Genomic DNA, 22,017 nt, shown 5'->3' on the forward strand with positions numbered 1-22,017 from the left:
CTCATGATCCCCCTGCCTCAGCTTCCTCAGAGCTAGGACTAGAGGTATATGTTTCAATTTTAGAATCTACAGTCTTGAAAAATCACAACAGGCTCGCACTAGTAAGCCCAGCACGAATAGTATTGGTCAGTGCCAGCCTGGTGGGTTCCATGATAGCCTGGGTTTCATAGCAAGACCATGTGACCAAGAGAGAAAGAAAGAGAGTGGTGGGGGAGAGGGAGAGAGGAAGGGAGAAAGAGAGAGAGAGAGAGAGGGAGAGGGAGAGGGAGAGGGAGAGAAGGACAGAGGGAGGGAGGGAGGGAGGGAGGGAGGGAGGGAGGGAGGGAGGGAGGGAGGGAGGGAAAAGAGAGAAAGAAAGAGATACAGAGAGATGATAGATTGATTTAAAAACACACACAATTATAAATGTCAGTGTGATGTCAGGTTAACACAGCTCTTGTCAATGAGCCAGGTTGTCCCCAGCGTGAAGGGTGACACGTCTCCGTGTTGGTGTTGCTGAGAGAACACAGTGGGCACTCAGGGCAGCCCTCTCTCAGAGGATTAGAAAATGTGTGTGTGTCACGGAGAATACACTCCAGGTGCCAGTTAGAGGCAGACATGTAGACAAGGCACCCCAAACCAGACACAGACAAGAAGGGTCTGACCCTAGGAACTGAACCCAGAACCTTCCACTGTGCCGATCTCTGAGTTACTCCCCCAGACCCAGCCTGGTGGTCCGCTCCTTATTTTATTCAATACTAGTTTTTAAATTATCTTTATTTTATGTGTATGGGTGTTTTGGCTGCATGCATATCTGTGCACCACTTGTGTGTCTGGTGCCGGCAGAGGCTGGAAGAGGGCATCAACCCTGGGACTGGAGTTACAGACGTTCGTGAGCTGCCATGGGAGTGCTGGAGACAGAGACAGGGTCTCTGCAGGAGCAGTCAGTGCTCTGAATCGCTGAGCCAGCTCTCCAGCCCCTCAACATGATTTTTTATATGCATAATAGTTTCAAATTTTTCTGGGTCAATAAATGTTAAGTGATAAGTGGTTTACAAACATGTACACAAAGACAGCACACAAAGGTCCATCTTGTAGGTAAGGAAGACGGTTCAGAATTTCAGAGAAACCCTTTCCCAGTTAATGCGTTCACAAATTTGGAGTACGCCAGATTAACTTTTTTTCTCTTTTGTTTTGTTTTTCAAGGCAGGGTTTAAACACGGTTTCTCTGAGTAGCCCTGGGTGTTCTGGAACTCTAGACCAGGCTAGCTTCAGACTCAGAGATCCACCTGCCTCTGTCTCCTTGAGAAAAGACACGAGCTACCAGACACGGCCTGGCTCAGATGAATTCCTAAATGTTCCTAGAATAATAACTAATTTTAAAAAGGCTACACCATATAAAAGGAGCATTTGTACCGTTAACTGTCTCACATAGAGGTAAAATTTTTGGCAGTCCAATTAATCAGACATCTGAATAATTACTGTGAATGCACACACACAACTGTTGGCTTTCTCAGCTTCAGAGGGCAGGGCAAACAGCAGGGTTTAAAGGATTTTTAGCCAAAAGTACAGTAAATTTCAAAATGATGTATGCTAGCTAGTTTTATGTCAACTTGACACAAGCTAGAGTCATCTGAGAGAACTCCAAAGGAGACAATGCCTCCGCAAGACCCAGCTGTAAAGCATTTTCTTAACTAGTGATTGATGGGGGAAGACCCCGCCCACTGTGGGTGGGACCATCCCTGGGCTGCTGATCCAGAAGCCCAAAAGAAGAAGGCAGGCTGAGCAAGGCATGGGTAGCAAGCCATCGGCAGCACTCCTCCGTGGCCTCCGTGAGAGTCCCTGCCCACACAGCTCCTGGTGAGGAACTGTTCTATGGAACTGGGAGTGAAACCAACCCTTTCCTCCCCAAGCTGCTTTTGGTCATGGTGTTTCAGCACAGCATAGAGATCCTGACTAAGACACGGGGATGTGAGGTTGTGATTTTTCTCAAAACTTACTGGCTATGAGCTCAAGAAGCTTTTAAGTTTTATGAATCAACCAGAAAAAACAATGTTTACACATGTATGTAATCACCATGAGATGGAAATACTGTATAAAAATGATAAAACTTCAGGGTGCAATGCAGGGTTCTCCCACTGCTCTTACTGCATTTTATTTATGGTGCTGGGGACTGAGCCCAGGCCTTTCTCACAGCAGACGAGGGCCCCACCACTTGGCCCTCTCCACCCCAGGCCTCTTCTAAACACTCTATTGAGATAGGGTCTCACTAAGTTGCATGTGCCCTATGGTACAGGCAGGTCCTAAAACCTGCAGTCCTCCTGCTCAGCCTCCTACAACAGCCTACAGTCCAGGCCAGAGCCATCAGACCCAGCTTTCTAGCCCGGGTTTGTGGTACTCACTGCCACACTGGGTTTCAGGACAGAACTCATCAGTACTCGACTTTGCGCTTTTACTCCTTGTATTTTTCACAGCGTTTTGACGCAGCACACGTAACAAGGACGATGGCCTGTGTAAGGTTTCATCTTCTGAACCATACTGTACTTGATATTGAAAGAAAATAAAACTTCAGACCTGTGATTAATGTAATTTATGTCAAATAGCCCAAAGAGTTGTTTGTGAGCTTTGAAACCTGGGGCTGAGAACATAGCAAACAGGCCAGGACATGCCCGGGCAGGCCCATCATTAAGACATTCCTGAGGCTGCTTGGCCATAAAGATAAAGAGAATGATATGTCCAGATTGGCCCGGTGCCTCCCTATCTCCCACCCTTCTGACCACCTAAGTTAAATGTTATCTGCATGTACAGTCTGCTGATGTTCAAATGGACCAATCATGTGAAACTGCACCAATTCTTCCCTGCTGATGTTTAAATGAACCAATCATGTGAAACCTCGCCAATTCCTCCCCCATTCCCAGCCCCTTTTCTATAAAAACCCCTAGCTTCCAAGCCTCGTGGTCGAATCCACTGTCTCCTGCGTGACCGGAGCTCCGCCATTAAACTACCTCGTGTATTTACATCAAGATGGTCTGTTTGTTCATGATTCTTGGGTGCATGCCAAATTGGGAGTTGAGTGGGGGTTTCCCCACTAGGTCCTTTCAATATCTACTGAGAAAGAAATCTCTCACTCAGTTATCTGGTCTTTCAGTTAAGTTTGTGATATAGGTGTTCCATCACAATGACGGTCAAAACTGTGTCCCTGAACCATAGTGTTAATTAGAATCTAGAATCATCTGGGGGTCCTTGGAAAGAAAGAAAGGTCTCCTATCCAAATCCGAATGGTCTCTGCTGAGCTTCTGAGTCAGACAAGATTAGGCATGTCAGGGTGTGTCGAGATGGTACGGCCATAGTTGAAATACGAAATCTGGGTTTCTAGTACTCTCTGAGGTTGACTGGGTAAAGTCTTTGGAAACACACTCCTCTTCCTGGATCTTGGGTAGGACGGGGTGGGGGATGGGACTTAGAAACAAACACAACTTTCCTGAGCAAAGGCACTCCAGACTGCTCCCTATGGCTAAGCACTCGCCGTTAGGTATGTACATTAAAAAACTACAAAGCTTTCAAATCTATTTCTGCCAAGCTAATCTTGCAGAAACAGTTCATAGAGCTGGACCACAAATAATCACGGGCAATAGTAATTCTCCTTAAACTGCCATGGGCTGAGTTCTACTTTGGAGATCAGTTCTAAACCTCCAAATCCAGGTAAAACTCAGAGGTAGAAACTTTTAAACCACTGCAAAGCATATAAGGATAGGGCGTAGAATCTCTAGAAACTGGCTTTTATATTGGGGGCGGGGTGGGACTTTGGACCTGTGCTGATCTGAAGTGATTTTAAATCTCTCCTTTCTGTTCTGCTGGCTTCATGGCAGCCCACCAGTATGAAAAGAGAGGAGGAGACTTATTAGTATGTCCTCCAAACCAGGAAGAGAACAGCAAATATTTAAGGAAGACACTTGAATATTAGGAAGAAAAGATCTTACAACAAACAGTTCACAGACTCCAAACTCATTCTTTCCATATCAAAAGCCTCCCTCCCGTGTGAGCATCACCCCACGTCATGGCCTGTGTCCTGGGGGGAGCTCACTGCAGTGGGGAAGACAGCTGCATAAATGACAGCATTGGGACGACCAGCAAGAGACCGTCCGGGACTTACGGGAACTTTGGTTAATGACTTGAGGAAGTATTTGAGATGCTTAATCACTTCCTGGTAGCTTGACCAACTCCCTACTCTTCTCAAATATTTTGGCTTTGGGGAAAGAATAAATTAGGTATTTTCCTTACTTGGGAATAAAAAAGATAACTCAAAAGCATAACACTGCAATAGTTAAATAAAAGACATAAATAGGAGTACTTGGAAAAACTTAAACTTCATTTTTACATTTATTTTATTTTGTTTTGTTATATATATATATATTAGTAGGCTCACACATACATCACTATAAACGTGCCTAATGTCTGAAGAGGTCAGATGAGGCATTGGATCTCCTGGGCCTGGAGTTACAGATGGCTGTGAGCCACCACATGGGTGCTGGGAATCAAACCTGGGTCCTCTGCATAAACAAGTACTCTTAACTACTGAGCCATTGATCCAGCCCCACAGGGCCTTTTTGAAAAGTTTAAAAACGTAAGATAAAATCGACAATTTAAAACTTATTTCTCTCAGTTGAGTATGGCAGGGGCTCGCCTGTCATCTCGGCACTTAAGAGGTGGAGGCAGAAGAATCAGGAGTTCAAGGTCACCCTGGCAGCCTCTCAAGCTGAAGGCGGGCCTGAGCTTTGTGTCTCAAACCCTGCCCCAACCTGCACACTATTTATCTCACTAATGAGGAAGCCAATATGATAACAAAGTTCTTTCCAGGGGCAATCAAAGAGCTGAGCATTTATAAGCATTTAAAAGGACATTAGTGCCAGACAGGATAGTACATACTTCTAGTCCCAGCACTCAGGAGGTGAAATAAGAGAACCAGGAATTCAGAGCCACCCTTGGCTACATAGCAAATTCAAGGCTAGCCTGGGTTATACAAGATCCTATCTCAAAACAAAACAAAACAAAAACAAGAATGTCAGCATAAGATTTGGGGGTCAGATGCTGTAGTAGTTTGAATACTTGGCCCCCAGTTAGTGGAACTGTTTGGGAAGGATTAGGAGGTGTGGCCGTGTTGGAGGAGGCGTGTCATTATGCCTTCAAGCTGCCATGATGGGCTCTCTAACTCCCTGAAATGTGAGCCCAAATTAAACGCATTCTTTTAGAAGTTGTCTTTTAAAAAGTAACTGAAATACACCAGGATAGCAGTTTACAAGGTAATGGACCCATAACTCTTGAAGAGATCCGATCTAGACATCTACATGCTAATGCGCAACTTCACAATGTCTAGGCTCGATCAAATAGTCAGCAGCCTCTTAAAACCCTGGCCACTCTCCTAATGCCCGAGGGTACCGTGGAGCAGTGCTTTCTCCATCTTGTATCTTATCGGTGAGCTTTAAATACTTTCCCATTTCCTGAGGTAAGAACAGTTCACTCACGGATAACACGCAAGCAGGGGAGCACAGCACACCGTGGATTTTCACTTTTAACTCCGGGGATGTCAGTTCTCTGGCTTGAGGGAGGGGATGAAGAGAAAGCCATGGGATACTCGGGGGTGGGGTGGAGAGCAACAGGTCTGCAGCTTTAATGTCATCTTCACAGGGAAGGGCTCAGAGCTGTTAGTGGGGGCATGAGCAGTGCCATTTCTGGGGTCCGGCTATGTCACACTTCAGCTGTTTGCTCCACATAGGTACAATGTGTTTCCTGTTGTCACCTGGACTTCTTGCTGAATGGAGTTCAGGGTCATGCCATTGTTCCTCCTGAATTCAGACTGTTTTCAACATGTCTGCCTTTCTGCAGGAAATCACAGTTCTTTTGGGGACCTTCTCATAAGCCCTCCTTTGTCCTTCCTGGAGCCGTACAGCAAAAACCAGGGCCTGGTTCTGAACAGCATGGACCAGGCTCAGGAAGGCATTACCTAAATCTCTGCCCCTGCCCCCATCTCTATGTTCTCTAGTGGGTGGGGAAGGCTGTAGCTTTGTGTACCCCAAAGTGTACACGAGGTGGCACACAGTCTACTAGGTGGTGATGCTGATCTACTGGAGAGCATTGCTTCCTTTCTCCTTTACTCGGTGTGAGAGCTCCTGGGAGCCCTGGTCAGTCAGTTCACAGCTAGTGCTGCAGCTATCCTTGGAGTGGCCAGACATTTTACAAACAATATCTTTCTCCAAGTCAGGCTTGTATGTTTGCTTATAGTATTGTTCAGTTTCCTGCAGCTCCAGCTTGGCTCTTGGGCTTGAGGGTCTTTCATGGAGGCCATTAGCTCCATCCTGAAGCACCATCCTGAAGACTGTCTCCAGGAGACTGCCCAAGGCTGACTTCAGCAGTGATGGAAGGCCTTTATGCCCTCTCTGATATCTCATCTCTGTGCTTGGCTGGTGTGGTGGTTTGAATATGCTTGGCCCTACGTGGTCCTGAGTGGCACTGTTAGGAGGTGTGGCCTTGTTGGAGAAAGTGTGTCACTGTGAGGGTGGGCTTTGAGACCCTTATCCTAGCTGCCTGGAAAACAGTCTTCTCCAGTAGACCTTCAGATGAAGATGTAGAACGCTCAGCTCTGCCTGCACCATGCCTGCCTGGATGCTGCCATGCTCCCACCTTGATGACAGTGGACTGAATCTCTGAACCTATAAGCCAGCCCCAATTAAATGTTGTCCTTATAAGAGTTGCCTTGGTCGTGGCGTCTGTTCACAGCAGTAAAACCCTAACCTATCCTAGCTGGCCTAGTAAACAACATCAACAACAGATCCCATCTACACGACTGGTCTTTGTGGCCATTTTGATATTCACAGCGCTCTACTCTGAATCAACGAGCCTGCTACTTTATAGTTTGTTTTGCTTTTGAGTTTGAGACAGGATTTCACAAAGTCCAGCCTAGTCTCAGACTCCTGATTCTCCTGCAAGTACTGAGACAACAGGAGTGTACTAGACTGACAAGTTTATTTAATATTTCATTATTAAAGCTACTTTTACTCAGTGTGACTATGAGAGTCCTCTCGGCTAACTTCAAGCACACGATCACAAGAGGGCAGGTGGGATTATTAAAGGCAGAGGCAGAGACTAAGAGGAAACCTACAGAAGACACAGGTGGTTAAGATGCCATCCTGGGGTGGGATGCAGGCCTCCTAGGGCACAGCAGACACTTAGAATAATGACAGGTCACTGAGGACAGGCTAGGTGCTTTCAAACATCTAGGATGCAAAGGACATGGGCAATACATTTGAATATGATTTTCACCACAGTAATTAAGGAATAAATTAAGCATTTCTTTGATGGATCTGTTTGCAAGATGATCTTCTTGGGAAGTCAAATGATCTTAATAGGAGCTCGACATTATACAGTGAGCTGAGAGAGGCATCTGGCTTCTGACAACAGCTTTGTTGTACAGGTGACGGCCACTGCAAAGCCTCGCCAAAAGCCTGCCCGACTTTACATTGACTAAATGTTAGGACACCTTGTCCTTTAAATCAAAGTAAGCACACAGGCCAGGATGACATCGCAAGTCTCTAGCACAGGCAAAATAGACACCAGGACCATCAGGTAGGCCACAAACAGAGACAACTCAGTGTTCAGTGTCCTTTACCTTTAGTTGAGATGCTTTTATGTGTGTGTGTGTGTGGTGTGTGTGTGTGTGTGTATGTATGTGTGGTGTGGTGTGTGTGTGTGTATGTGTGTGGTATGTATCTGTGAATGTTTGTGGTGTGTGTGTATATGTGTGGATGGTGTGTGTTTGTAGTGTGTATGTTTGTTTGTGTGTGTGTGTGGTATGTATGTGGTATGTGTGACTGTGTCTGTGATGTGTGTGTATCTGTGTGTGTGTAAGTGTGATGTGTATTTGTGTCATGTATGAGTGTGTATGGTTGTGTGCATGTGTATGTGTTTGTGGTATGTGTGAGTATGTGTATATGGTATATGTGCTGTGTGTGTTGTGTTGTGTATGTATGTGTGTATGTGTGTGTGTGTGCCCGTGCTCGTGGTGTTTATGCATGTTTACAAGTGTGTGCAGATGTACTTGACTAGAGTAACAGCCACCATCTTCCCCAGTCACTCTCCAGCTGATACTGAGACAGGCTCTCTCACTTGAACGCAGAGGTCACTAATTCAGTCTCTGTAACCAGATTTGCCCTAGGCATTCCTCGTCTGTGCCTGCCAGGCACCGCTCCAGGGGGCTACCATGCTCACTGGCTTTGTGTAGGTGCTAGAGAGTCAGATCCAGGTCTGGTGCTTTTGTAACAAGCACTCTCTCTTTGGAGCCATCTCCCCAGGCCCTTTCTGTTTAAAAAGAAACTCCTGGGGCTTAGGAGCCAGATAAAATGCTGTCGGTGCAAGAATGAGGACCTGAGTTCAGGTTCCCAGCACCCCATAAACAGCTGCACGGGGTGACACACTAGTCAGTCATCCCAGCACTGGGCGGCTGGGGTGGTGCCCTGCTGGCAACCAGCCTGGCCAATCAGTGAGCTCCAGGCTCTTCAAAAGCCCCGCCTCAGAACGTAAGATGGACAGCAAGAGAGGCCACTACTCTGACCTCCTCCTCCACAGGCACATGCAGGGGGCACATGTCTCCCTCCCGCAAAACACAGCCCTCCCCAAGGCAAATGAAGAAAATATCCAAGAAAGCAAGGTTTATCCTCGGGTTAATTCACTGTCCAAAGATTATGGTTAGATTACAAAGATAAAGTTTAGTTTACAAAACCTAAATTAGGCAATGCTTGACGGACAAGTGAAGAGCCCGTGGTGAACACCTGAAAGCAGATTAAGCAAGTCCATGTGCTGTCTGACCCGAGAAAGTCTCCAAGTTTAAAGGATAGGGAGTGTAGAAAACACAAAGCACCCATGTGAAAGCCTCTGTGGCCTAGGTACTCAGGAGAAGACTCATGCAGTGCTGTGCATGGTGATATACATGCACTGCTGTGCATGGTGATACTCATGCAGTGCTGTGCATGGTGATACTCATGCAGTGCTGTGCATGGTGATACACATGCAGTGCTGTGCATGGTGATACTCATGCAGTGCTGTGCATGGAGATACTCACGCAGTGCTGTGCATGGTGATACACACTCAGTGCTGTGCATGGTGATACTCATGCAGTGCTGTGCATGGTGATACACATGCAGTGCTGTGCATGGTGATACACATGCAGTGCTGTGCATGGTGATACACATTTAGGGAGCTGAGGCAGGTGCACCTCAAGAACAGGTCACCTGGGTTATATTTGGAGTTCTAGGCCAGCCTGGGCTACACAGCAAGGTTCTGTCTGCCTCTGCCATTGGTTTCCTGTCTCCTTAGATTTCACCCTATCGCTCTCATTGTAGGTCAGTTTTTAACATAAGTTACCAGGACTTTTAGCAAGGTCTTACCTTGCTAATGTAAGGGAATGACAGAAATTTCTCTGCCACTAAAAGAACAATAATATATGGCTAAAATAACGTAAGCAGACAAATGTAGACATTTTCAGCAGAAGTACTGGCCTAGAAAAATTAGATTCAGTTCCATTTAAACTGCCAAACTTGATCTGAATTCAATCCCTGGGTCCTATGTGGTAGAAAGAGAGATCCAACTGAACAGTTGTCCTCTCATCTCCACACATATGCCAATGCATGTGTGTCTGTATATGTGTGTGTGTGTATATATATATACACACACACACACATATATACACACATATATATGTATATATATAAATTTTTAGTATGTAAACAACATATTACACATTTCTTTCTGATCCATTAAAGCTATGTCGTCTCATAAATACTTTATCCTGAGGGTGGGAAGGGTGGCTCAGCAGTTAAGAGCACTTGCTGCTCTTGCAGAGGACCCAGGTTCAGTTCCCAGGACCCCAAATCAGGCAGATCACAACTGTCTGTAACTCCAGTTCCAGGGGATCCAATACCTTTGGGGTCCCTGCCTGTATGTGATACACAGAAAGATACTCAGGCACATATATATTATACAGAGAGATAAATAGATAGATAGATACATATATAAATATATAGATGATAGTAGAGAGATAATTCTTCAAATACTTTAACTTGAAATCCCATAGTCTAAAATACAACATGATCAAAGAATTAGTGAATTTAAAGGCTAAAAGATTTCTTCAAAGTATATCTCATGTAGATGATCTCTTTTGCTTGCATGTCAAACCCCCATGGTTCTTGTTAAAATGCAGATAGACAGGCCACACTCTGCCCCTCTGACTCCATAAACCCGAGGTGAAGTTCAGTGCGGGTTTCTACTGAACTTGTCAGTGTACCTCACGCCCACCCCAGGAAAACTCATGTAGGCAGTCTGTAAATCCCAGGAAGAACAGAGCTCCTTCAGTGTACCCCTAAATCAGGAACCTCACCTAAGAACCCCGTTTCTGCCTCTGATTATTCTCTTTTCAATCCTTGCAGGTATTCACTGCCCCCTGGGGTCATTATACCAGGAATGGAAGGGAGCTTCTAGTAGGAACCAAAACATTAAAAAGATAAACTCGTTCAACATCGGCGTCTATAAGTCCACCAGTGCACAGACACTGAGGACATCAAACAGAGGCATGCATGACTGACCTGGTTCTTCTGGTATTTGTTCAATAGACTTAGAAACAAGGCGTAACATCTGGAATAGCTGGCCAGGGCTGCACAGCAGTCACGGTAAGAGGTTAGTTTGCTGTGGGAAATGCCAAGTGGGAGAGTCAGAACAAATGCTACAATTTTTAAAATTTAAGTCCACATAGTATCACTGTAAATGCAGATCATGCAAATTCAGGAAAAGAAGTCCAGAAATCCAGAGAAAATGCATAGAGGCTTGCTATCTGCTCTGGACTCTAAGGGGACAGAACAAGGGTGGGTGTTTCTAAAGCCCCCTCCTTGGTGGTAAACACTTGGCTAGCAGGTATGAGGCCCTGCGTTTGCTTCCCAGGAGGCAGAACCCTGAAGATGGCAGAGTGCTGTCCTCCATTGCTTTCTGTTGCTGATAAAAGCTGTGACCTTATAGCGTACAGTCCATCTCAAAGGGAAGCCAAGGTAGAAACTAAAGCGGAGACCATGGAAGAACGCTGCTCGCTAGCTTGTTTGGCTGTGGCGTGCTCAGTTTGTTGTCGTATACAGCCCAGAACCAGCTGCCTAGCAATGGCACACACCCCTCCCCGCCCCCCACCATCAATCACTCATTGAGAAAATGTCTCACAGACTTGTCTATAGGCAATCGTATGGAGGCAATCCCTCTACTAATGGTCCCTCTTTCCAGATGACTGACTCTAGATTTGTGTCAAGTTGACAAAAAAGCTAGATAGGATGTACAAACCGGAAGCTCAGAAATTGCTGCAGTATTTGTTTGGATAACCACCCCATCAGAAGCAGGCATAAAAACTAACATCAGCCAAAGTAGCCCTTAGGACAAGCAGCATTCAAAGCGTTTCATGAGCAGCGAGCAAACCCCAAAGCCAATACTGAAAAGCTCATGACAAACAGGAACCTTTCATGAGTGACAGGTGGATAGGCACACGTGACTACTGTCCTGCTGTGAATTTCACCATCTCTTCACAGCACTGACGCCCTCCAGACAACCCTCTCTGGTCACCATGCAGCAGGCCATGGCTGGTGCCCAACTACAATGGCAGCACTTGGGGGTCTAAGAATTATGGGGCCGTTGAGCCTGGGAACTTGGAAACTAGCCTGTACAATCCAGGAAGGCCTAGCATGTGAGTTTGGAATTGACTCTTTCCTCTACCTTTAGGTCCTCAGACTTGAACTCAGGTTGTTAGATTTGGTGACAAGTGGCTTTATCTACCAAGCCATCTCACCAGCCTGCTTTTTCTTTGAAACGGAGTTGCATGTAGCACAGGCTGGTTGCAGACTTCCTATGTAGCTGAGGGTGAACTTGAACTCTTGATTTTCCTGCTTCCACCTCGGAAGGGCTGGGATGAGCCACACTCCGAGCTTAAAAGATATGAATGTATTTCCCACATACTATAAAACTTTTAAAAATATGAAACTTCCATTTCAAGTCACCTAGAAAATCTAGAGACACATCTGAATACAAACAAATACTGCAAATTACAATTCGTAGGATACAGTTAAAGCGGCATTTAGAGGAAAATGAATAGCCTTAACAAGATCAAAAAGAAGATGAATTTCTAACTAAAACAGGTAGAGGCAAAACATAGCACCTTCACAGACAGCAAAGAGGGGTTAGTCAGGAGAAGCAGGAAGAGTAAGATAGGAAACATGCAGTGAATTGTATCGATACATCTATTGATTCTTTGCTGAAACCTAATGACTGGGGACTGGTGCGATGGCTCAGCAGTTGAGAGCACTGGCTGCTCTGGCAGAGGACCCAGGCTTAGTTGCCAGCACCTACATGGTGACTCAGCCTATGACTCCAGCTCCAGTCGATGAAGCAGCCTCTAACGGACCTCTGAGGGCACACGCATGCATGCACGCACATGGTACACATGAACACATACATACAGGCACTTATAAGTATTCATAAAATAAAATAAATATTTTTTTTAAAAAGACTGTCAAACCTTTGGCAAGATTGATCAAGGAAATTTAAAAGTGATTAAAAATCAAATCAAACATGAAAAGCAATCTTAACAACAAGAAGGGCCACATAACATGGGAGGAAAAAGTGTGAGCTCTAGAGTCAGAATGCCTGGCTTGACCCGCAGCTCTGCGGCCTACTGAGTGTGATGCTGGGAAAATGTCTGCATTTCCCCCGTGCCTCAGTTTCCCCCTATGTCAGATGAAGATGACAGTGAAGGTATCCATTTGGTTGGTACCTAGACGATTGCCCAGCACACACTGAGTACAGTACAAGTACTTGCAAATAAGTAAAATAAATAAAACTGTATCACTGGAGACAAAAGTGATTAAAATCAACACTGGTTGACTGAAGTACTAGAAATGGAGCGTAGGGCCTCTCACAAGGTAGGCAAGCACTCTACTACAGAGTGACTGTCATGCCATATTGATTTGTTTTTGGAAACAGGGTTTTACTATGTACTCCAAGCTGGACTCTATTGATCTTTCTGCCTCAGCCCCCTGAAAGCTTGGTTGGAACCATGTAATGCTGTTTGAAAGCACTAGGAGGAAAGATGAGATCTCATAAGAATCAAATGGACTGAAGCTGAACGGAGTGGGAACCCAGACAGTATTCACAGCCACTAAACAAACGAATCAGCTAGCCATGGTGGCTGGTGCCTGGAGACTTGGCTAGCCACTCAGTAGGCAGAGGAAGGAGGGCCATCAGAGTTCAGCAGTCTGGGACCTGCCTTGGCCATACAATGAGACTAACTCCGGGGTGGGGGTGGGAAGTGGGCGTGGGGAGATAGAGGGAGAGAAGGGATTGTTAACTAATTAAATCTGTAGCCATTATCCACACACTTAGATTACATTTTCCCACTCATTTTATGATGATGCTATATACTTGAAACTGAAAACACAAAAATAATATGGCAAAGAAAAGGCAAGGTCAATGTAAGTAAGTCACTTACCAGTCAGAAAAATCGGAAACAATATATTAGTTAACTAAATTCAACAATTCATAATAGTTTACCACAAGAAATCCTAGCTCTCAGGAGGCCAAGGGAGATACCTAGGTCTCTGTGAGTTAGAGGCCAGCATGATCTGGGCTTTGAGATCCTGTGTCCAAAGGGCAGGGAGGGGAGCCTATACGAATTATTTTCAGCTGGCGAAACCACAGGATAATCTTTAAAGTTAGAAGAAGATAGCTAGTGCTCCCCAGTTTTTCATTAAGAGTCCCAAGCAACGTAATAAAGATGGGAGCTAGTCATGGTGGCTCAGACAACACTTGGGAGCCTGAGGCAGGATTGCCAGGAAGGAGTTCAAGGCCAGCCTGGATTATGGGAGTGAAACTATCTCAACAAATTAAATTAAAACTAATTAAATCTAAATTCTTTGTATGAAAAAAAAAACTGACTAAGAACAACATGCGTTAGGAAAGGGTTTATTCCGGTTATGTTTCCGCATTACTGTCCCCTTCACTGAGGGAACGAAGGGAAGTCAGGCCACACAGAGAGGAAGCTGGAAGCAGGAACTGAGGCAGACCGCGAACCTTTAGCCCATATTTATAGCTGGCTCTGCCTCTTTTCCTATAAGCCAGGCCCACCTGCCCAGGAGAGTGGGCGGGGCCACCTCTTAGACATGCCCACAGGTCGATCTGAGGGAGGCGATTTACACCAAGGATACAAACACTAAACATTTTAAAATGAGGTATTTTCTTAGTCTACCTACCTAAAGACTCTGGCGATGTTGGTACAGATGTCCTTGTCATCCGCGTGCTGTTCCATCACTGTGCAGAGATGGGGAAAGGCCCCGATGTTCAGGAGCTTGCTTCTCGTCAGTGGTGAATCGACTAAGTTTCTCAAGGTCGCGGTTGTCTAGGAGAAGGTGTGTGCGTGTCATTTTCTTAAAGCTTAAAATAAGGCAGCAGGGCTAGGAGACCCCTTCCCCGCCCTCCTTTCCACTGTTTCGGGAGGAAACAGTTAGGAGTTCAAGGCCAGCCTGAGCTACAAAGGGACTGTCTCAAATGAACCCACACAGAGTATGTAGATGGAATATTAACATTTTAGGTAAATAATTTACCAGACCCTCAGAGTTAGTGAAACCCTCATCTTTGGCTGAGCTTGTCATAAACACAGAGTAACACACATGAGAACCTTCCCACTTTAATTTTTTCAAGTTTTATTATTTTATTAAGAGAGAAATCATGTGGGGGGGGAGTGCGGGGGGCCGGGGAGTACCCATATGCTATAGCAGTCACATGGAACTCAGAGAAGAACTTGTGGGAGTCAGATCTCTGTTTCCATCGCGTGAATTCCAGGGCTCAGATCTGGCTACCCAGCTTGGTGGCAAGTGCCTTTACCCACTGAGCCATCTCACCAACCCCTAGATTCTTTGTTGTTGTGGCTATTGTTTTGAGACAGGATCCTGCCTAGCCCAGGCTGGCCTCAAGCTTGTTATGCAGCCGTGGCTGATCTTATCTTCTGCTCCTCCTGCCTCGACCTCCCCAGGCTCAGAGTACAGGCCTGGCCCCTGCTCCTGGCTTTGCCCACTTAAATTCTTCTAAGTAGCACTGAATAATGAGGAAGCCAGTAGCTATGTAAGACTTCTAGTCTCATTTCATTCAAAGAGGGAGATACAACTTCTTACAAAGTTGCCATATTTTGTTAACAGCTTTTTCAAGAGAGCTTTCTTCTTAGAGCTTTGGTCTAAGGGTCAAGAAGAGAGCAACTTGGTAAGATTGTAACAGTGGCTTTGTTGTCTAGTAATTTTGTCTTGTTTGCTTGAGTTTTTTGTTGTTTTTGTTTGTTTGTTTGTTTGTTTTTGAGGTAGGGTTTCTCTGTGTAGTCCTGGCTGTCCTGGAACTCACTCTGTAGACCAGGCTGGCCTCGAACTCACAGAGCTTGGCCTGCCTCTGCCTCCCCAGTGCTGAAAGTAAAGGCATGCGCCACCACTGCCTCATTGTTGTCTAGTGATTTTCTTTTTCAGTGTGATCATTGCCCTTGGGGTTAACGGCAAGCTGCTGGCGACGAGTCCCCCAGCTCCAGCCTGGCTTGGTTTCTCACCCTCCCACAGTACATTTTCCTCATGGCGGGGTGATACTGACTGGTTGTCTTATCATCGTGAGATATGAATTGAGGTGAGCTGAGGCGAGGCAGGGTGAGCTGAGGTGAGGTGAGCTGAGGGCAGCTGAGGGGAGATAAGATTAGATATGTGGACATCAATAGTATCCACTGCACAGGGTGGGCCTGGCCCCACCCCCACTGAAGAGTTTCACCCATGGGTGCAGAGGAGGAAGCATGGGCCGGTGAGTTGAATCTCCCCATGAAGTATGATTGGGGCAGTCACTCACGCTGTGCCTTCCCCTTTATACTGTGGTCAGTGGGAAGCAAAGCAGGCTTCCTCTGGTTACTTCCTGGGTGCTAGGATGTATGGATTGTAAGAGATGGTTTATGTGTGCTGTAGAGCTCTATGTAAGAGTCAAGCATTGCTGTGGGCACAATACACCTTTCAAAACAACCAATGCCAACCATACACACCTAAATCTCAGTGTGGGAGGTGGAGACAGGAGGATCAAGGCTAGCCTTCACTACAGAAAGAGTATGAGGCCTGCCTGGCTACAAGACCCTCTCTCAGAACACAACCAACCAAATCAACAACAGAAAAATTAATGAGATGCCAGGCACCCTTGATTAGTTTTTCCTTTGTATCAACGAAGTTAACTATAACTGATTAACTGACCATGTTGAAACCCAGAAAATTTGCAAACCTTTTAAATGAAAGTGTTCAAAGCACTAGTGGTTGACTCCTAAGTTCTTCCTTGAAAGCTCTGACATCACACACATCGGCAGGGAAATAAACTACTTGCACATGGTGCAGGGGAGCCTGGCTCTCATGAGCATCTACTAAGCTAAGGCCTGGGTCTCTGTGAGACTAATAGGCCGTGCTGCAACCTTTTAATACAGTTCCTCATGTTGTGGTGGCCCCCCAACCATAATCATTTTCATTGCTACTTCATAACTGTAATTTTGCTACTGTTATGAATTGTGTAATATTATCTGTGTTTTCCAATGGCCTCAGGCAGCTCCTGCCAGAGTCCTTCAAGGGGCCAAGACCCTCAGGGTGAGAACCACCGATCTAAATGCTGGTTCACCCACTTCCTCCCAAGAGACTGGAGAACCAGTGCCAGACTGACTCCCTCTGTCCCCAAGGCAGGCGGAGCCCATGGGAGCCAGGAGCACGTACTCCAGCTGCCGTGGGAGGACAATGTCAGTCTCACCTTGCTCCCACACTAACCTCCATCTAAAGAGGTCGCAATTTTCCTTGGAGCTATTTTTTCTTATTCAAACCATAATTTATCCCTTCCCACTCTCTTATCCGTTCTCATTAGAAAAAGTTAAAAGTTTTACAATTCTTCTGCTCCAAACATAGTACTTTTGTAAATGACCCAATCAGTGGCTGGGCATAATGGCTCACACCTGTAATCCCAGCACTCTGGAGGCTGAGTGAGTTCGCAGGAGGATTGTGAGTTGGCATTAAGATGGGTTACATAATACGCTAGAGTTAGCCTGGGGTAAAATCCTGTCCTCCAGCCCCCAAAAGGCCCAAAGCAGGAGTGGAGGTGCAAACATTAGAACATCGTATGTCCAAAGGAGTAATACATGCTAGCCTGAGCATTTTCACGTGTGTCAAATGTGGCGCTGGCAGAAAGATGCATTAAGCTTATACCCCTGTGTCAAAACTTCTGAGTAACATTCAACATATGACATCCATAGCCTGGGTGCCCAGGCCCACAGAGTCCCCCTGTTTTCTGCTTTTTGTTACCTGAAGCCCTGGTGGCTGTGTCCATTTTTCCCAGGTTAAGACTTAGTGGCTTGGGGGTGGGTGGGTGGGGGACTGGGGGGGGAGTATATTGGGGACTTTTTGGATAGCATTGGAAATGTAATTGAGGAAATTACCTAATTAAAAAAAAAAAAGACTTAGTGGCATGATCTTGTGATCCGGTTATTCTCAGTCACTCGAAAGTGTGCCTCCGGCGACAGAGCCCACAAGGGCTCTCAGTGGGCTCTGCCTGCCTGCCTGTCGAGTCTGGGCCAGGAGCTTCAGGGAGGGCATGTGCTGTGTTTGATTTTTTTGACACTGAGCCCAAGTCAAGGCTGGTACAGACACACACAATAGAAAGCTCCACTCCTTCCACACTTCCTCTGGCTGCCATCATTCCTTCCACAATGTCATCGTTTGCCAACCTCTACAGCTCTCCCCCATACCCCCCCCCACCAGACACCATCTGCCATCTTTCTGCGTGGGGAGGTTTTCAATGGGGTGGCTTTCGATCCAATCACAATAAGGGGATTTCAAAACCTCCCCTCCCCTGATCGCCCAAGACAAAGGGGGAGCATCCACACCCTACAGACTCTCACTCTCTCAGTCTATACGTCCATATTACTTTCTGCGTCTCCCCCTCTCCCCAGCCCTCCAGACAACAAGCTTGTCTTCTGGCCCATGTCTTTCTCTAGACTGCGTCCTTCACTCAGCATGTCTTCCTCAACTACTCCTGCCACCTGTTGTTCACATGCAGGGACCAGTTAGGTCCACTGCTTTTCATGGATGGCTCAGTGACTAGACAGAGCCTCTTCTCTGTACCAGTAGCACCCTGGTCAGGTCTCTCCCTCTGCAACATATATACATATATATTTTATATACATGTATATTTTATATATAGTATATATACATATATACACTATTATATATGTAATTATTTATCAACATATATGTCAACCACATATATACACATACAGAGATACACATATATATGTGTGCATATATGTATGTGTACATATACATATATATGTGTGTACATATGTATATGTGCATAAAAATGTATACACACATACATATGATATATATGTGCATATATATGTATACACACATACATATGAGAGATGTTTGCTGCCTCCCTGCCTCCTCCTCCACTTCCCAGTTCTCCTTAGTTACTGTTACTTCTCTTAATCTCTCAAACCATTTTAAATCCTTTCTTTAAAGACAGTGGAGGTCAGATGGTGCCTATTTAGCTTCTAAAGGGCTTGCCTGAGCCATCCATTCACAACTCCCAACTGCAGCATTTTACCAAGAAACAAAGTAAAAACAAAACAAAACAAAACCTTGAGCTGCAACTGTTCTATCTGCAGCAGGGGAGACAGAGTCAGGAAACAACCAATGGGAAGGCAGCGGGAGAGACAGCATCAGGAAATCAACCAATGGGAAGGCAGCGGGAGAGACAGAGTCAGAAAGCAACCAATGGGAAGATGAAAAAAGAAGCTGTGCTGATAGCCCGCAAGAGAATTGAACAGCGTTCAGTGTCCCCGCTTTTGCTACATGTTGAGTGGAACGAAGAGCACTGGCTTTTTTTTTTTTTTTTTTTTTTTTTCATTTATCAAGGGAGAAAAGTCCATCTTGGCCATGGCTAGTTATCTGCTGAACAATGACCGAGCTCTGCTCTGGAGCATAATGCTCCCTTCTCCAATGAGCTGTCCTCTGTCAGATAAGATACCCCGAGAGCCTGCAAAGCTGTATGTCCTTCATGAATTAGGTGAGTCTTGAGGTCTTACCATGCAATCAATATCTAGAGGCCATTCTTAGTTTATTTTGCATTTTGGTGCTGGGGACTGAACTGAGGCCCTTAGTCGCTAGGCAAGCACTCTACCAAGAAACTAAACTCTCAGCCCTAGGAAAGCCATTTTTATAGAGAAAACTGCATTAAGACGATATTGGGCCTGGAAGTAGTGGTCCACGCCTTTAATACCAACACTTAGGAGTCAGAGGCAGGTGGACCTCTGTGAGTTCCAGGACAGCCTGGTCTACATAATGAGTTCCAGGACAGCCAGAGCTACACAGAGAAGCTCTGTCTAAAAAAAAAAAAAAAAAGATAATTTATAAAGGTTCAAATAGCCCATCTCAGAACTCTCCCTGAGTTCCCGAGACTAAGCAAAATGGAGCATTCCAGGAACTTGACCCTTAGTCAGGGCCACTGCCATAGGGGAGTCATTTTCCCAACTCTAAAACGCATCTTTCAAAGAAATCTTTGGGCACACTGCAAGTTAGGTGTCTGGAAATTATGACGCTTCTTCAACCCCTGCAGCCCGCAGCAAGATTATCCTCTGATATAGCAAAAGGTGTTATGCAAATGAGCTGCCACCACCCCACGGGGGACAAACTACTCCCCCCCATTTGCTGCTTGAAACAACCCTTGGAGCAGGCAAGAACAGGATTCTGTTACTCATTTGTGAGATGAGGAAACTGGGGTGCAGGACGTCCGCAGGCCTCCAGGTGGCCTGGAGTCCTAGACTTTGAACTCCTGTCCCCTGCCATTCTATTTGGCATTTGTCTGTAAACACATTTATTTTATTTCTCGGTTGCGGGTTATCCATCCCTCAAATCCCTCACGTTTTATCTCAACGGCCAACTACAAAATGGTTCACTTCACACTGGTGCTGAGAAATGATGAACACAGTCAGAGACCGCAGACAGGGGGCCCCATGAGTGAAAAGCCAAAGTGGCACTGTTCCTAACCTCAGCTAAACCTGCCTTCCTCTATTAGTAAAAGTACATTCATTCTTTGGACTTTTGCCCAACTGAGACCACATATGTGCCTGAATCCAAGCCCCTGTGGTAACCCAAGAGGTTTCATGTTGTCTCGCATATGGTGAATACAGTCTGGCAGAAACATAAGACACTAACAACATGCAGCGTCACTGCACACATGAACACGTTAGAGCCAAGTTTTCCCAAGGATCTCATGGCAGTCCGCAAATGCATACGCACATGCATAGGAAAGTGCTGCTAATTCACAAGCCTGCTGGGGTCTGCCTACAGCATTTCCTACCATGGCTTTCACCCCACCTGGAAGGACTCCTGCCCATCCCCCACCCCAACACTAGCTTGTCCTATTTTTCATTACTGGGAATCTATTTACTACCTGGATGTCTTTTTGTCTCAGGATAAATGGATATATGACTTGATCCTGCTAATTTTTAGCCCCGGCTGTCCTGAAAACCCGGCTGGTCTTGAACTCAGATCCATTTGCCTCTGCCTCCTGAGCACTGGGATTAAAAGGATGCACCACCACCACCCATCCATCCTTGTAATTTAATAATCATGTCCCATTAAGACAGGAGAGAACTTGGAGGGTGTATAGATTACACAGGATGTTGATGTGCCAAAATAAGAAAAGGAGTCTGCGGGAGATGCATTAGTGACCACTGACAAAGAATGGGTGGGGTGTGCAGTTGTAACTCTAGTAGCTGGGAGAGACAGAGGCAGGAGCATCACCAGGAGTTCCAGGTCATCCAGAGATCATGTCAAAGGCTAAAATTACTAAGTGATGAAGTTCTAACACTGGTTTTCACAATTGCATGTTAGAAGTTAGAGGCATTTCTTCATTGCCGCAATGACCATATTCACAGTACAGAGAAGCGGCAGAGCTGAGCAGACATGCTAAGATACCGGCAAGCAAACGGTTCTTGGCAAACAGTGTTCTTGGATCCTTACTTCCCCGCCCTGGATCTTCCTGGCTGCAGAGGAAATATCTTTAGCGTATTCTTCCTGGCCCTGCTGTGTACGCTAACCCTCCTTCCTGATTGGTGGCTTCATCCAAGCCTGTCCTGGTCCTGCTTCTCCTTTCCTCTTGTTAAAGTAAGCTGCCGTCACAGTCTAGTATTTTGTGAAACTCTAGGCACAGACAGAGCCTGTGCCTGGGTAGGTATGCAGCACTGGAAGGCTTAGTTATAAAACTCATCCTCCAGCCATGGTGATGAGCCCCGCCCTTCCATAGTTCAGAACCCAAGGCATTATGTGATCGTGGGTGCCGAGTCTCCTCACATCTCCAGACTTGCTGTCCTTGGAGAAGCAGTCAGAGCAGCCACTGGGAAACTGCTTCTTCCCAAGCAAAGAAAGAGGAGGAAAGCAATGCCTGTTCTCTCCTGTCAGGTGAGTTAGCGGCCAGTTGCTCTGGCAGATAAAGCATTCCTTGACAGGAAGGGAAGTTCATAAGTGAAGAACAGCTGTCTCGTTCAGTGAACAATAAATCACTACAATTTGTATGTCATTAAAAACTGGGTGTGAAGGAACTCTCCATCCTAGCAGATGGACAAAGGTTGCTTTGAGAAAGTACTTCTGCTGTTTCCCATGTTGGGTATAGGTCTCAATTGTGTGTGTGTTTGCATATGCAGTATTTTGGGGTAAAGCCATGTTGCTTACATTTTATTATGCATTCAGTATAGAACAGCTTCTTGTCTGTTTTCTTTCCCTGATTAAAACATTCTTTTCTGACATGGGTCTTGTCTATAGCTCGGGCAGGCCTTGAACTTAGGAGTCTTCTACTTTAGTCTCTGAAATGGTGGGCTTACAGTCTTGGCCTATCCAGCCCAACATTTTTGTTTTAATTAAATAG

At 45.8% G+C, this 22,017-nt stretch overlaps 1 protein-coding gene across 4 annotated transcripts in view; it reads right to left on the minus strand.

Moving 5' to 3' along the window:
• Armc2 (armadillo repeat containing 2) overlaps window positions 1–22,017 on the minus strand; it is a 104,231-nt gene that overhangs the window by 22,959 nt on the left and 59,255 nt on the right. For all 4 annotated transcript variants that reach the window (XM_029482898.2, XM_085842798.1, XM_021174473.3 and 1 more), the window contains exons 11-12: window positions 14,301–14,446; window positions 10,611–10,710 (exon numbers count right to left, since the gene is read on the minus strand). In XM_029482898.2, coding sequence (XP_029338758.1) covers window positions 10,611–10,710; window positions 14,301–14,446 — 246 coding nt within the window. The remainder of the gene's footprint in view (window positions 1–10,610; window positions 10,711–14,300; window positions 14,447–22,017) is intronic.

The sequence above is a fragment of the Mus caroli genome, unplaced genomic scaffold (genome assembly GCF_978045245.1).
Source record: "Mus caroli unplaced genomic scaffold, Mus_caroli_1 scaffold_9, whole genome shotgun sequence".
Lineage (NCBI taxonomy): Eukaryota > Metazoa > Chordata > Mammalia > Rodentia > Muridae > Mus > Mus caroli.